The following is a 16,099-nucleotide window of genomic DNA, read 5'->3' on the forward strand; positions in this document are numbered from 1 at the left end:
TCAGTTGCAATACCACCAAGAATCAAGTATGTCAAATGAAACTGATTCACATTAAATTCGACTTTCACCTTCTTTAAGTAAGGATTGTTATTGTCATCTACGATGCTGCATTCATTATCTACCAAATGTTTAAAATTATCGAAAATGTCTCAAAGCAATCTGTAATTCAATACTTCAGTTGAACGAAACTAAATTAACTCTCAGAAGGAACTTATTTTGTGAATCAAATATGAACCTCTCTTCTGAAAACATATGGAAGGCAAAAAGCCAATCTTGTTGGTATTCCGAGAATCACCAATTCCATCTTTTTCTTCCAGCTTAGTTATTGACTTCGAATGTAAGGACAGTGAATATTATTTTTTCAGTTCAACCTTTTACTCAATCATAACTCAATGTATCATTTTACTTTCATAGTATCATAGTACTTTCATTAAGAAAAATTAATGAAGCAAATCCTTCTTTTTATGTGCATCAGAAATCAGAATAAATAGAATATATAATAACACTAAAATTAAATAAATTAATTTAAATTTTCCAGAATTTTACAAGGATTAAAACTGCAAGATTTCTCTTGAGAAATACATTTACTGAAAGGAATCCTAAATGAAAATGGCAATTGGGATTCTTGAATAATGAAACAAACAGAAATGGGATGAGTGACAAATTAAAATCTAATAGCATTTATAAAATCCTCCTAAATATGAAATTTTATTGAAATATATAACAATTGAAATACAAACAATAACTTATACTTTTATTATATATTTTACAAAAATGTTGTTTATTTTTATATATATTTATATAATATGTTATTACAATTTTAATTTCAAAAAAATATTAAATATTTAAATATTTAACTGCAATATTCTATATTTATAAGTTTTCGGTTAAGAAAAATAGCCAAATAAAACACTCATTGCTTTAAAGTTTATCTAACATATTTATACAATTAAAAGTTTATGAATTATTTTTTTAATTAAATGAATATAAAGATGTATCATATTCTATGTATAAGACATGTTTTTTATTGCACATTTTTACAATGAGCCCTGAACAAATTTTGTATTAACGATCAAACCCATATTATGCTTTAAAGCTCATTATATTTTAATAAATAGGAGTACAACAATGGTTTGATCTATTGAAATTAATTTCACAAGTACTGAGACATTATATTCATTTTTATTAATATCAAGTGTAGATTAATTATTTGTTTCAAAGTATATATATCAATTGAAAGATTGTTTAAAGTATCTAATTATTCTCCAGGATATTAGAATTTATAAAGTCAATTCACCATTTTTCATTCAAAGCTAAATTTATGATATTTAAAAAGAAAGGTAAGAAAACAAAATTTGAATTTAAGAGCTTTTCCTGTATAATTTTCCATCAAAATTGATTACATGTTATAAGAAGTGTGCTTAAAACCAATTTTTCAATGCTTTTAAATATAACAATAGAATAAAGTACCAAATTTCTAATTATTTCTTCAGCATTTATGGGGGATGACATTTCTTTTTCGAAAAAATATCTTAATATTTTACTCATTCTAAAATTCTATTAAAATTTCATCAAAAGCATCTAAAGTTTTTCAAAGTTTTTGGCCATAAGTATGTTTTTTTTTTGTTACATAATTTATAGTTATTACCAAAATAATTTCAATCTAATTGATTCAGTATCAAATATTTCAAACAGCTGAAAGACTAATATGAAAATTTATCAAAGGAATGATATATTATTATTTTTATATGAGTTTATTTATATTTTATATCGTAGAAAAATAGTGATACCATTTAAAGGCGATGCATGACCAATATTCTTTTTTCCTTTTGTTTCTAAAATATAATAATCCTTTTTAATTAACATCTAGGTCATTGAATAAAATTCATTTCCTAAATTATATTACATATAAATTAATTTAAAATATAAATTTATTAATATTCTCATGATATAAAAAATATACATCAATACTAAAAATATATAAATATATCAGACTATATGCAATGTATATGTTATCGGTAATATCCAAATTTTGTTCATTTCCATCAGCCTCTTCCTCATAAATTATGAACTAGTTATGTCCATGCCGAATTATTTGTACTGAAAATTAGCCTCAAATTTTCAAATCAAATTTATTTAATCTAGCTTAAACAAATTTTGTCAATAATAATTAAAAATTATTTGTTTCAGAATATATTTATTTATGTTCTTTTAAATTATTTAGATTTTTTCTGTGATTTTATAATTTTCCAAATAAGATGATTGAATCGTTTTTATTATTTTAATTCTTATTATTTATTTAGTTTTCCACACAAAACATATTAGAAAATTTAGATCCAAGTCAATTTAATGTCAGGTTTTCTTAATTCTTTCTATTACAATTATTTATTTAAAAATTAATAAATAATTATGAATTTTCAAATTCGATAATTTGATATGTATGCCGGCGATATTTTATTATGTGAAGTAATAAAATATTTTAAAGGATCTTTTTTCTGCATTTTTGTTTGTTTTTTTCATTGCCATATTCAAGAAACCTAAATTCTGCATTAAAATTTTATATTAACCTAAAAGTTTCATAAATATGATTTCTTTTAATGGAAAATTGATGTTTTTTTTTTAGTTTTAAGAAATTTAATTATTTACTTATAGAGAGATTTGTTTCGTGGCATCTGTGTCATTCTCCGGACAGATCTGCACTTCTTCCGAAATATAACAACCATTCATTAATTTCCACTTTGAATAAAGGAATGATTATATTAAATTTCAACTTTTCATTAATTCCCAAGCAATTATCATTGTCATATGAAATGTGAAATATAGTTTTCCCATCAGTGAATTGTACATTTAATTTTAATTTTTTGTTAATACCAAATGCCATAAACTACTGAATGAATTGAAATTGAAACTGAATGAATTGAATATAATATGAGTGCTGATTACATTTAAGATATTTAAATTATTATATCAAGACGTTAAATCTCAAGAATCCGAGTATATGAATTTAATTTTATAAAGGGTATCGTTTGATCGAAAAATCAGTTTAGTAAAAATCCAAATGATCCCGAAATGTTATGCTGAGTTTATTTATAGAATCCAGTTTTGTTCGAAATTGGATATTACCGATTGCATATAAACAAAAATGAAATAGATTTTATGTTATAAAATTGCTTTAAATTAAATAAGTTTAAAATTTATTCGGTGTACTTACGTCTTTCACTTGTTGGTTTATTACTGTTGTCTACCGCCTAAAACAGAAAACGTCATCCAATTAATGGCCGTTGCCACATCAAGAAAGATATCATTCAGTATGAAATGGTTCCAAAAATTATTCTACGCTACGTATTGCAATATAAGATAGCACATGCGTTATTTCAAAAGCAAATCAAGCTCTCAGTATATTTTCGAAAATATCTGCAAACGAAAAAAAAGAGAGATAATTCAAGTTTTATCAGTTTCAGTTCGTAACTTTGCATTATAATCACACTAGGTAAGTTATAAATATATAATTATTCATTTTCACATTTTTTAAAAATATTCTGCAAGCTTTAATCAAACGAATAAACACTTTTCTAGCGTTACACCAAAAACATTATTTTAAATATCGCACGATATCATATAACATCGTAAAATATGTGTGTGTTACTTGAAATACGGAAAAAGATATCTCAATAAAAAATGGGTGAAGTTTATTCTGTAGTTTATTAATCGAAATTTTTATATCTCTACAAATTTCTGGTTAAAGTAAATAATTTAAGATAGATTTTTATTACTAAATACACATAAAACTTTTTTCCTCCATAAAAATACTATATAAGAAATTTTAACACGTATTAATGATTTGTATCATTAACATATAGATCATATAGATCATCTTATTAAGCCCTTTGTCAATTACATTAAATGATAATATTGAATTACTATTATCTATCTTTATTTATTTGAATGTACATTAAGTTAAATGATTACCTAATTTTAAATATTATATATATTTATTTGTGTCCTAAATTTCCATTAATTGAAACTATTTTATATATCGGTTTTTTTTAAATCGTTCACTGTTACAAAGCTAAAAATAAACATTTAAAAATTTGTGCAAATTAGAGGAAAACAGATAGGAAATAAAACTTGAATTGTTAAAAGGTAATTTCATTAGTTTTTGAAATTGTTAAAAAATTATTTCTCATAATTCATCTTTTATTGTAGGAGAAAACAAAATCTACAAAGTAGAAAAACCTCAATGATAAACTATCCTTGTAAAAGATATTATTTCAGTTCCTTCTGCTTCTTCTTTTAATGATGACAGTTAACAATTTCATGGGCGGCACAGTGACAAGATAATACTTGTCATTTTTTATATGTGACATTGCTATTTCGGAATATATGGCAAGAACAATGGGAGAAATCTCTAATACGTTTTCGAGCTTCGATATACGTCACTGACAAACTAATAAAAAATTTGCTATTCTCCCATCCATATTATTTTTAGTGGGATGCAGAAAATTACAAGTGTATATAAAAATAATAAAACAATACGTTATATTTTTTCAAAACGATTTTATCCATTTGAGATTATTAATTTATTTTAACTCATTCCGTTTACAAAATACTATTTTAGATAATCCAGTCTCTAAACTTCTGATTGCTATTAATAAATTCATAATTGGTGCTTTAATACATAAATATTTGTAAAGGCATTTTTTCCAAAACTACCATTAAACAAATTTGAGATAAAAGGAATATAATATTTAAAATAATCATCCTCAAAGAGTTCATGGTTGTTTTTTAATTTATGGATTTAATTTTTCAATTTTTCGGCATTAAATTGTTTTTCTCTAATCTAAAAGCAGTTTAAATCATTTTAATATTACATATACCAAATTTCAACTAACCATTATCATCTATCTTGATAAAAAAAAAAAGAACATTTCATCTTCTAGATTCAAAGGAATGCAGCAACAAAATTTTTCTTCACTTTTAATAAAAACCTAGAATAGAATCTCCTATTTTAATTTTTACCACGAGTTTTAGTTTTAGTTTAGTTATATTAATGCCCCTTTGTGAAGCAACACTAGGGCTATTTTGGGACGGACCACGTAATTTTGAGTCGCGGTCAGATGAGAAGGATGACACCTAAGCTGGCATCCCCCTCTCCACACCAGCGGGAGGATGTTTGGCATGACGGATTTAACGTGCAACAGACGCCCTTACACGATGGCTCTTCGGTGGAATCGGGTCTCGAACCTGAAACCCTACGGCTCACAAGCTTTACCTTACCACCAGGCCACCGCGGCCCTAATTCTTACCACGAAGTCTGGTTTCTTTTATTATTAATACATTTGAATTAATATAATTTTATTTATAATATAAACCACTTCTCTGTATTGATTCATTTCCTCTATTAAATGCTGCCTTCAGAAAAAAAAAAGATTATTTAAATATGATTAATTAATATCTATAATGTTTGCCCTACTTATAATATAGCATGCAAGATTTTCTACTAATTCAGATTCTTCTATCTCAGATTCTTTCTCGAGGAAATATTAGGAAATTAGAAAGTGATAAATTAGGCCTTTTACGTAGCATTAAATTCTATGAGTGTTAATAATGTCAAGTACATTAAAGGAAATAGTTTTTAAACAAAAACAGTTTTAAACCATTTTATAATTGCATTAAATAGTTTAATGCCCATATTTTATTATTCAAATATTAAAAAATATTCAAATGGATATTAATCCACATATATTTAACCGATGAATATTCCTAAATGAATATTAAATGTAAATATACAGAAATGTAATTCACTTTGAAGTAATTTGCATTTCACAATTCTTACGTTACACTTGGATAAGTTTAATCTTTTTTTAATAATTCGAAGACTATCGCAATGTGAAACCTATTTGGTCATTTTTATGTCAATTGCTGGTTCATTAATGATTCGTATGCATAAATCCTTAATGATGTATGCATTGCTTTATCTAATGAAATTTAAGTTTTAATTACAAAGAGAAATGAAAGAATTATATATCGAAATGTTCCTACAGAATAAGGAAAATTAATTATTCTGGATTGTAATAACAACGATAATAGTCTGAAATTTATGAATAAAATGACATTGCGATTTTAATGTCAGTAATTACTCACTGCATTGAGAGAGAGAAAGAGATTAGAGAAATCGGAAATCACAGATTTTTACGTATGTATGAGTACAAAAAGAAGCTTTAAAACATTAATGAATTTAAAGCAGGGATTTCATTCAATGCATTCACTACATTATCAAAATTGTATGGATTATTATCATTAGTCTATCTCTTTTAAATTTTCATTTAGGCTTCAATAAAAACAGTTCGCGATATTTTGGTACTACTAAGTATATAAAATTAATTACTTTCAATAAGTTAAATGATTAATGACATTGAAAAGAGTGATAAAGTACAGGGTAGTTATAATTAAACTTCCCCTGTAAGCAGCATCATACACCGCAAATGGATGAACGGATTGCGGCGAAAATTGGTATATAGGCTATACACGAGACGCACTCATGGAATTTCGAAAAAAAAAATTAGTTCTAAAATGTCTACCAGAAGGCGCCTTTTCCTGAAAAACATTAATTTTAACACAATAAACGACCAAACCGGAATACAGAAACAATATTAACATTTATTGACTACTTTCTAATCACCTTATCATCGAACCACATTAAGTAAAGGTAAGTCAACCATCTGACTCTCCGACCAGCCACGAAGGCACACGGATTTAAACCATAAGGCTGAATGACAACAACAACATTGGTGAGAACTGTGGTTGAGTTCTAAGGGCCATCACCGGCCACCATACAACCCTCCCCGAAGGATGTACGTCCCGTCATCGATGGGAGGAGCCAGATCCCCCACCTATTTGTGTACCCATAAGGGTGGCGAGATCCAACCCCCATGCCGGAAGCATTTCATCCTCATTTCGAGATACCCCCCCCCCCGGAGATTATTAAGTAAAGATAAGAAAAAAATATCAGTACGCTGTTTGAGAGAAAAAAAACAGTTCAGTTTGCAGAAACAAGAACAGATTAGGACGAAATTGCACAAGAGGAGGAGTTGTTAATCATGTCTAGGATGATGTAAGGAAAGGTGCTCCATGTGACTACCCTTTTCACCTGCAAAATTTCAAGTCGATGGACTTTGCGCTCAACAGCAGATCGTAACTGATCAGTTGTGATGCTTCGCACATGAAGCGTTACGGTATTCTTTAAGTCATTTAGTGCCGTAACACCGTCGCAACAAGATACCATCATCATTACAGTCGGCAACATCAACACAAAGCATGACAACGACTACAAACGTTTCTTATCCTAATCTGTTTTGCATAAAGTTTCCTCTTCTTCTCAAGCATGCAAATCTCGACATTTTTTTTCCCTAGAATTGACAGTTTTTCACGGTTTTACATTTTATTACTCATAATTCTTATTCTGGATTGTTAATAATGTTTCTGTATTCCGATTTGGGTGTTTATTGTGTTAAATTTAATGTTTTTTCCGGAAAAGGCGCCCTCTGGTGGACATTTTGGAACTTTTTTTTCCAAAAATCCGTGAGCGCATCTCGTATATAGCCTATATACCAAATTTCGCTGCAATCCATTCATCCGTTTGTTCTGTAGGATGTTGTTTATAGGGGAAGTTTAATTATAACCACCCTGTAGATTGGCCTTATAGGCTTCGGTCAATAAAAGGTAACATAAGTGCACTAACGAATACAGAGGACTTTAATAAATCTTCAAGTTGATTGTGAAGATATAAATCTTTACGTTTCAAGAAATTAATTAATTATAATCTATTTTTAAAATACCAAAATTTTAAAGGCCAAAACTCAAAATTTAAAAAAAAAAATTAGATGATTATCTTGAACGTTTCCATTTAAATTCTAAAAATGCTGAATTTCAAAGGAATTTTTTTTGAATTCATTTTAAATCGGCTTCTTTTCTAATGAATTCATTAAATTTTTCATCAATTCCAAATAATTATGAAACTTGAAATATTTACTATAAGAAATATATTTCGTGCTTATAGCTGTGTCTTTGTATTATATTTTTCCTACATCCTTTCTTTTCCCCGTTTTCTCATGAATGGTTATTACCCAGAGTTCCAAATACATTCTTTACTACTTTATTTTAATACCACTTCATAAATATTTTCTTTTACAAATTTGGTTATAAAAATGAAACATCATTCAACAACAATAGAATGCATCCATGTTGATTCTAATAAATAATTCTGATTTCTACGTTGTTGATGATTTTTTTTTAATTTGAAAGATATTCGCTTATCTGCAATTTTTTTAAATGTTATATCCTATCCTACTAAGTTATGTTCAAATCAATAAATTCTTTATCCGTTTTTTTTTCCACCAATGAAAAAATTGAACCTTGATTGTTTTTCTGAACAATTAATTTATATCTGTGTAATGTTGCATAAAAATTCAAATTCCCCTAGTTGCAAGAAACACTTTTGTATTTATTAATAAATACATATAAGTAAAGATTAAAATTAGTAAGCAATAACATGTATAAAAAAGAATTTCTGGAAACTGGGGCATTGAACAAACAGATCTGCCGAAAATATTTTCTATTGTACGGATTATTTTTTATAATATTAATATTTGAATATATTGTTATCTCTAATAATAGGGATGAATTCATTTGCTAAAAAAGTAATATTTCTTACTTAGAACAATCTATTCATTATTTCACATGACTATCAATAATAATTCAATGTAACTTTTTTTTAAGTATATTTATTTCATAAGTAATCACATTTATGAAAAAAGTACATTTTAAATAAGTCTTTATCAATTAGAGATAATATTCACCTAATATTTATGCTTCGATTAATCATTTTTTAAGTGCCACTAAATATACTGACACGATTAATATATATTTTTAATGTACAACTTAATTAAATTTCATATATTTTGTGAATTTATTAAAATGTTCACCACATAAATATAAATACACAAAGAATCCCCAAATATATGGCAAACCATTTACTTGATTCGCATTCGATCGTATGTAGCAAATTTCTTATTTGGTTGGTTCACCACATCTTAAAACGTTTTGACCTAAATCTTTATCTTTTATCTCCTTAATTAAACATTAAGTACGTGTTAAATTAGATGGAAAAGTCTAGAAATTGCAAATAAGTCTGCCATAAACATGCATTGAAAAGGCAAACATGCACGTGACTACGCAATGTGTGAAATAATTTGAATTTCGGAAACGACAAGTTGTAGATTTCGTGACACATTACAGTAGATAGTTTTATATCACAAATTGTGCACGTACGTATGCTTTTACTATTTCATTGCAACACACAAACTTCAAAACTTGTGAGCAAGCCTTTTAGAGTATCAAATAGTAAAGAAAAAATGTTTTAAAAAATATTGACAGTTTCAACAAAGAGTAACATTTTACATAATTGAATGGGATAATATAATAGCAAATAATGCAATAGAAATTATAAAATTGATGATGTTCGAGCAAGAAAATAAGCAACAGCAAAAATCAAATTATTATCTTGCTGATAATTGAATTTAATGAGTTTACTAAGCAAAGTTTTTCTTTTCATCCCTACTTGGTTTTAATGATGTCAATTCTTGTTCACATGATATACATGAAAGTGCACTATGGTAATTTAATTTTGGAATCAATCGGCAAAAAATGCACTATTTTTTATTAGATCACCAAATTCATTATTTCATATGACCACATGTAATGACTTAGCACAACGCAAGAAATAAGTAACATGTTTATTTTTGTTTCTCTACGTCAATATGATATATGAAATTAACCCCATGCAACAGTTATATGCATTTGCTGACTGCTTATATTTTTAAGCATTTTGATCAACGATTCTCACTTTACAATATTTGATATAAAAATAATAATTAATATCTGTATATGATAAATGTTTCTTTTATCTCTCCTTATAAAATCAAGCACCTCAAAATTCTTAATAATAATGATCATAATCCATGTTGTTTGTGCATGCACTTTGTATTCCAATATACTTTTTACAAGAAAAAATTGGAAATGCTAGCATATTGCAGCGAAGTCAATGTGTACCACGTCTCTGAGGTCAAATGTATTTATTCCACTATTTTTCAATAATTTGGATTCAGCTATTAACGATTCAGAGGAATTTCGTCAATAAAGTTAAATTGTGACTAGTTTTCCATCTAAAAATACACAATCTTTCATTTAAAAAAGGTTTCAATAAAACTTATTCCGAATTATTTAGACAACTTTTTACGCTCTTAATGTAATGTATGTATCACAGAAGTGGATAATAATTTCTTAGAAAACTTTCCTTAAGTAAAATACTCAGTCACTGCTTTATTTTATAATTATATTATATATTTTTAATGCATATTATCAGCAGGATATCATTCAGTAAGCTAATAATAATTAATACTAGAGATAAACAAGTAAAGAATAATACATATTTCTACCAGAAGAATGCTTCAATTTGAGGAACTCTCTCCAAAAGAAAGGTACTATTTATAAGGTGATGGCTGTGATGACAAATATTTAAATGTGGAATTCCTCCTTCTTTCTTGCAATTTCATAAAAAAGGAATATGAAGAACTACGCTTTTCATTTTCTATCAAAAGGCAAGTGATATGCCTATAAACATCAAAACTTTCAGCAGTATTATTACCTCTTTACTATAGTTTTCGGCAATAAGAATAGCGAACAGTAGTACTGAAGAAATATTGTAAAATATCTTCAGCTAAGTAGGGTTTTCACTAGTGCTATCCATTTTTATCCAATTTCTTTAAGCTTTCCTAATGAAAAAACAATTTTTAGATTTTGATTATCTAAATGCAGAGCTCAAAGAAAGCTATTGATTACCCCTCTTTAAATAAAACTAACTCAATTGAAGTTTCGAAAATGCAATAAAAGTTTCAATAAAATTTTTCCCTGAATAAAATCATTTGCCGTAATGGCCTTATTCGCACACATGAAATTTTTAATTTTCCTAACTATTAAAGTATAATTTTATAAAAAGAAAATTCATACCTTCGTACTGTCTGCCAGTCTATTTTGATCTTGATTGGATGCTAGACGGAATCTTTCATCTAGGCTACCTCTCCTTGGTGCCACAGTAACATATTCACCAGCATCTATCACTTCTTGTGGCAGACTTTCACGTCTGAAAGGATTTGTATCTGTTCTGAAAGGATTCGTGCCAGTTCTGGGAGTCGTTTGATTGCTGGAGGGTTTTTCACGTCTGGTGGTTCGACCAGCTGGTTGAGGAGGTTCTGGTCGTTTTGTTCTAGGCAATGTAGCTGGTGGAGAAGCAGAAGAACCCTCAGTTCCCGGAATAGTCTGAGGGTGTTGTGAAAAGGTCTTTTGGGATTCTTGATTCACTGAAAAAGGTGTAGGGCCTTCTTGCGCTTGCTTCTGCTCTGAAAGACTTACATAAACACCATTCTGTTCTTCTTCGACTAAGGCATTTCTATGAGAACTTTGATTAGATTGTCTTTGTTGCGGATGTTGCTGCCTTTGTTGGGAAAAAGGAACTTTGTCTTGAGGATATGTCTCAGGAGGCATTACAGGCTGTCTCTGCGGTTCATGGGACTTGTCCTCTCGATTTCTATTTTGTTCATCTAAAAACTGTCTTTCAGAAGGTACATGCGAACGATCCATAGAAGTCTGGTCTCCATTCCCTCTTATAATTTCGTTATTATGCATTTGTCCATTGTTTCCTTTTGTAGGAATGTGTTGCTGATGAAACTGTGACTTATTGGAAGGATGTTTTTGTTCTCTATTTGGCTTGTCTGGAGGATACTGCTGTTGATGTTGCATATCGTGATGGAATCCCGGCTCATTATTTGTTTTTTCTGAAGGTTGCATTTTGTCTTGGTGGGATTTCATCGGTGAATATTGGGACACTTCTTGCGGTGGTTGCTGTGGATGCTGTGGCCTTGGAGTAACTTGTTGCTCAGGTGGTTCTCGTAACCGTTGATTTCGTTTCGGAGGCAATTTTTGGGGAGATTCTGTTTGCCTTCTTTGTATATGTTCCTGAGATTCCTGAGGTATATCTTGAGGAGGGCATATGGGCACACCCTCATGACCTTGTTGCGCCTTGTTTGGAGGATGAACGATAGGATGCTGTGGTTTAGGCTTTGGTGGCTCATTGTGATGGTAGGATTTTGCCTGGGGATAATCTAAATCATTTTCATGGGAATTTTGAGGCCTTTGATTAGAGTTCGAAAGGTCATCTGGTATATGATTTTGAGTAAGGCTATGCATCATATCTAATGGTTTCTCGGGCTTTTTCTGATACGATTCCATTGGATGTTGCTGGCGTTGAGCTTGTTCCATTTGATGTTGCCTTTTTGGATCAGAAGGATGCATTGGTCTACCTTGATCAAGATGTTGTTCTTGCCTAAGAGGTTCTGTATTTTGTTGATGCCTTTGTTGATCTATGTGATGTTGGGATCTATTATTTTCTGGATGAAATTCAGGTCTGCCTTGTTCCATAGGTTGCTGCAACCTTTGTTGACCATTCTGATGCATAGATCTTGGATCTGTTTGTTGGGAAAATCTTTGATCAGCAGGTCGGAGAGGCCTTTGCTGTTCTGCTGCATTTCCCGGTCTTTGTTGATGCCTCATCGAGCCATTTTGAGGCCCTTGCCTTTGTTCATCAGGATGCTGAGGTCTTTGCAAATCCGATGGATGTGGCTGTCGGGGTTCTGGAGGATGATGTGGCCTTGGTTGTGGAGGTCTCTGTTGATCAACGGGATAACGAGGCCTTGCTTGGGGGTGTTGTGGATGCTGAGATCTAACTGGTGGAGTTTGATGTGGGTGATCTGGGCGCATTCCTCTAAAGGGTTGTCCTTCACCAGGATGCATTGGTCTAGGTTGGGGTTGATCATGTCGACCTTGAGAATTAGGCATTTGTTGCTGTTTTTGTGGAGGCATTTGACGAGGTGATTGCCCGGGAAGACTATCAGAACGACCCCTAGGAGGAGGAGCAACTTCGTGTGGGCCCATTTTTTGTCTACGCTCTTCAGTTAATGGAACTGCACTCTCTGACGTCCTACGCCTGCCATCAACAGGTACTTCTGCATGATTTTCTAAATCTGGTTTTCGGTTGCTTGGAGCAAGACGAGGATATTTTTCAGAGCATGGCGTGCACATCCATACATGTTTCTACGAAAAAGAAAATCGTCTATTAATAACTCGTATAATATATATAAAAATTAAAAAATATTCTTTATTAGAAACACATAAATAAATGTTTCTCAGAAAGGGTCATCTCAAAACTCATATAAATTACCATTACAACTTTAAACATTGATAAATTCAAATTATTAATTTGGACTTGTGTTTTCGATATGTTAAATCATTGACTTATTCTAATATAAATAAATATCTAAATCTTTTCTTAGGTCATTCAGCTTGGCAAATTTTGTACAAATTTGTTGATTCAGTTAGTTATTTTTCAATTAAAAATTTAATTAAAATATGTTCATGAACATATTATTATTAAAAATGTATTCTTAATAATATGATAGAACTGGAAAAAAAATTGCAATTTTATAAACAGAATTAAATTTATTATAAAAGCAAAATGAGAGAACATTTTGCTTAAAAAGTATATACTTCATTTCTGATCATATGTAAACATTAAAATCTGAATTTAGTGTAAAATTCCTTTTTACGCTGAAATACTAAATTGCAAATTACTATTTTACTTATAAAGATAACCATCTACTATATGACTTTTGCAGTCTTCACAATTATTCTTTACTTCATAATGTTTTCAAATATTAAACCTTTTACTTCATAATTTTTGAAATATTAAATCTTTTACTTCATAATGTTTTCTAATATTAAATCTTTTGCTTCATAATGTTTTCTAACATTAAATATTTTACTTCATAATGTTTTCAAATATTAAACCTTTTACTTCACAATGTTTTCAAATATTAAACCTTTTACTTCACAATGTTTTCAAATATTAGTTTCATGTTCAATATCCTTGTCATTAGTCATTTATAACAATATTTAACCTAATGTATGTCTCATGTAGTATGTTTCATTTTCAAATTTAAAACACATTTGAAATAATAATATAAAAAAACATGCATGAAAAGAGTAACAAAAGGACCTAAAGGAAGAAGAATTTCTCTTTGTTTTTCTTTTTACTGTATATGAATTAAAATTTATGTCTACCTATGACTATTCAAAATTAGGCACTCACTTTACACAAAAATGCAGGTTGGTTTTGAAAAGAATATGCAGGCTACATTTTTAAAAGATATGACTACATACTAACATAGACATGCCATCTACTGCCCTTGAGAACTTTTTTACTTTTGCTTGGCAGACGATTTTTTTTGTACCATCTTCTTCTTTCGAAGTAAGGAAATCGAAAATCTCCAACAATACCAAATAAGCAATCGCGTAACGAACGACAAAAACAATCCAGAACAAATAAAGCGAGGAATTTTTCATCTGGCAAGATTCTGGAAACTAAAAAAAAAAGAAAGTGTTTCCTGGCTCAGGTAGAAATCTCTGTCTTCTCCAAGAGCAATGAAACTGCCCAAAAATTCAAAGAACGGGGAAGGAAAAAAAATGCGATGTCCGCGTCATCTGGAAAGAAAGAATGATTGTTTATCTCTCCATGTTGGATGGCTGGTACGGAAGAAATGGGAAAAGCCATCCAATCTCCATAGAAAAAACACGCATCTCGAACAAACAGGGGCCGTGCTCTTGTTAGAAGGTGGTAGGCTTCAGGTTCGAATTAAGATGTAGGTAACCAGCCTGTTCATCAAATATAGCATTAAGTTGCTGCATTATCAGATCGTAGAAGAAAGGATTTCTTGATGCTAATGTTGCTTCAGTTGATGTTGCTATTTTTGATTAAATTATATTTAGACTGCATCATTCTGCAGTCTGCAGTCAAAATCGCTGGAAAGCTGTCTATCATTTGTATCATGTCTATTATAAGTGTACAAATGTTGTACAAATAAATTTTTAATATGATAATGTACGACAACCTGGTACTGTCTACAAATTGGATGATGCGGTATGCATAACGCAGTATCCAAAAATACAATGCAGGTTAGACCGTTGAACTTAAAGCTGAAAGATCTAGAGGAAGAGGAAGAGGGATTATTTAAAAGTTTTTTTGTTTTTTTTTTTTTTAATTTCATAGGAATTTTGGTTAAAAATAATTAATATTTTAATCCAATGATTTTAAATGGTTCAATATAATTGCCCCCATTTAATTTTTATCTTGAAAATAGTTTTACACTATTTTCAAGATAAAAATTAAATATTCTAGTAAATAAATATTTAAATCAAATAATTTTGAATGGTTCAATATAATTGCCCGAAAATCGCTTTTACACTATTTTCAAAATAAAAATTAAAAATTCTAATCTTCTTACATTTTATTCCCCAACGATATCCTTTTTTTCTGATTCTAGCATATTTTTAAAAAGCTTTTTAAGTATATTTTATAATAATGCTTGTTATTCTTTTAATCTTTGCATTTTGCAAAGTTCGTTGTGAAGATATTACAGTTATATGTGCAAATATGTTTGCTACAATTAAAAATAAATTTCTAGTGAAAATATAAAGACGGCTGAGGTAATCTAAAAACTATGCTACAATATCATGTCATTATATGCTATGCTGTAATCATGCTATAGAAATCTGTATAATCGAATCTCCTTTAATTTTTAACGTAATAATATTTATAGATTAGTACTCTATCTGTAAATCACACATCATACAGCGTACGATGCTACATGCGTAATGGAAAAATAGACAACAATCCCGTAAAAGGTGGACCTTTGGACATAGAGTTACAAACGTGGCACGTAATTACTTCTTGGTACTTCTTACAAAGTAAGTTTCATAATTTTGATTTGATGCATGGTTAAAAATTAATCAAATTGTTAAGTTTTCCCCACAGTAACTTCAGAACCTATAATTGCACAATGACTGTATTTTTATATCATTTTAAAATTCAAAAATTAGCTTTTCAAAGATATAAATTTGTTCTTCGTATAGTTTATAGTTTTAATAAATT

The 16,099-nt window shown here is 29.4% G+C and overlaps 1 protein-coding gene across 1 annotated transcript in view; it reads right to left on the reverse strand.

Moving 5' to 3' along the window:
• Window positions 1-16,099, reverse strand: part of LOC129966221 (titin-like) — a 203,573-nt gene that overhangs the window by 4,519 nt on the left and 182,955 nt on the right. Inside the window, exons 3-4 of the mRNA XM_056080635.1 lie at window positions 11,068-13,206; window positions 3,212-3,248 (exon numbers count right to left, since the gene is read on the reverse strand). Coding sequence (XP_055936610.1) covers window positions 3,212-3,248; window positions 11,068-13,206 — 2,176 coding nt within the window. The remainder of the gene's footprint in view (window positions 1-3,211; window positions 3,249-11,067; window positions 13,207-16,099) is intronic.

The sequence above is a fragment of the Argiope bruennichi genome, chromosome 4 (genome assembly GCF_947563725.1).
Source record: "Argiope bruennichi chromosome 4, qqArgBrue1.1, whole genome shotgun sequence".
NCBI classification, from domain to species: Eukaryota; Metazoa; Arthropoda; class Arachnida; order Araneae; family Araneidae; genus Argiope; species Argiope bruennichi.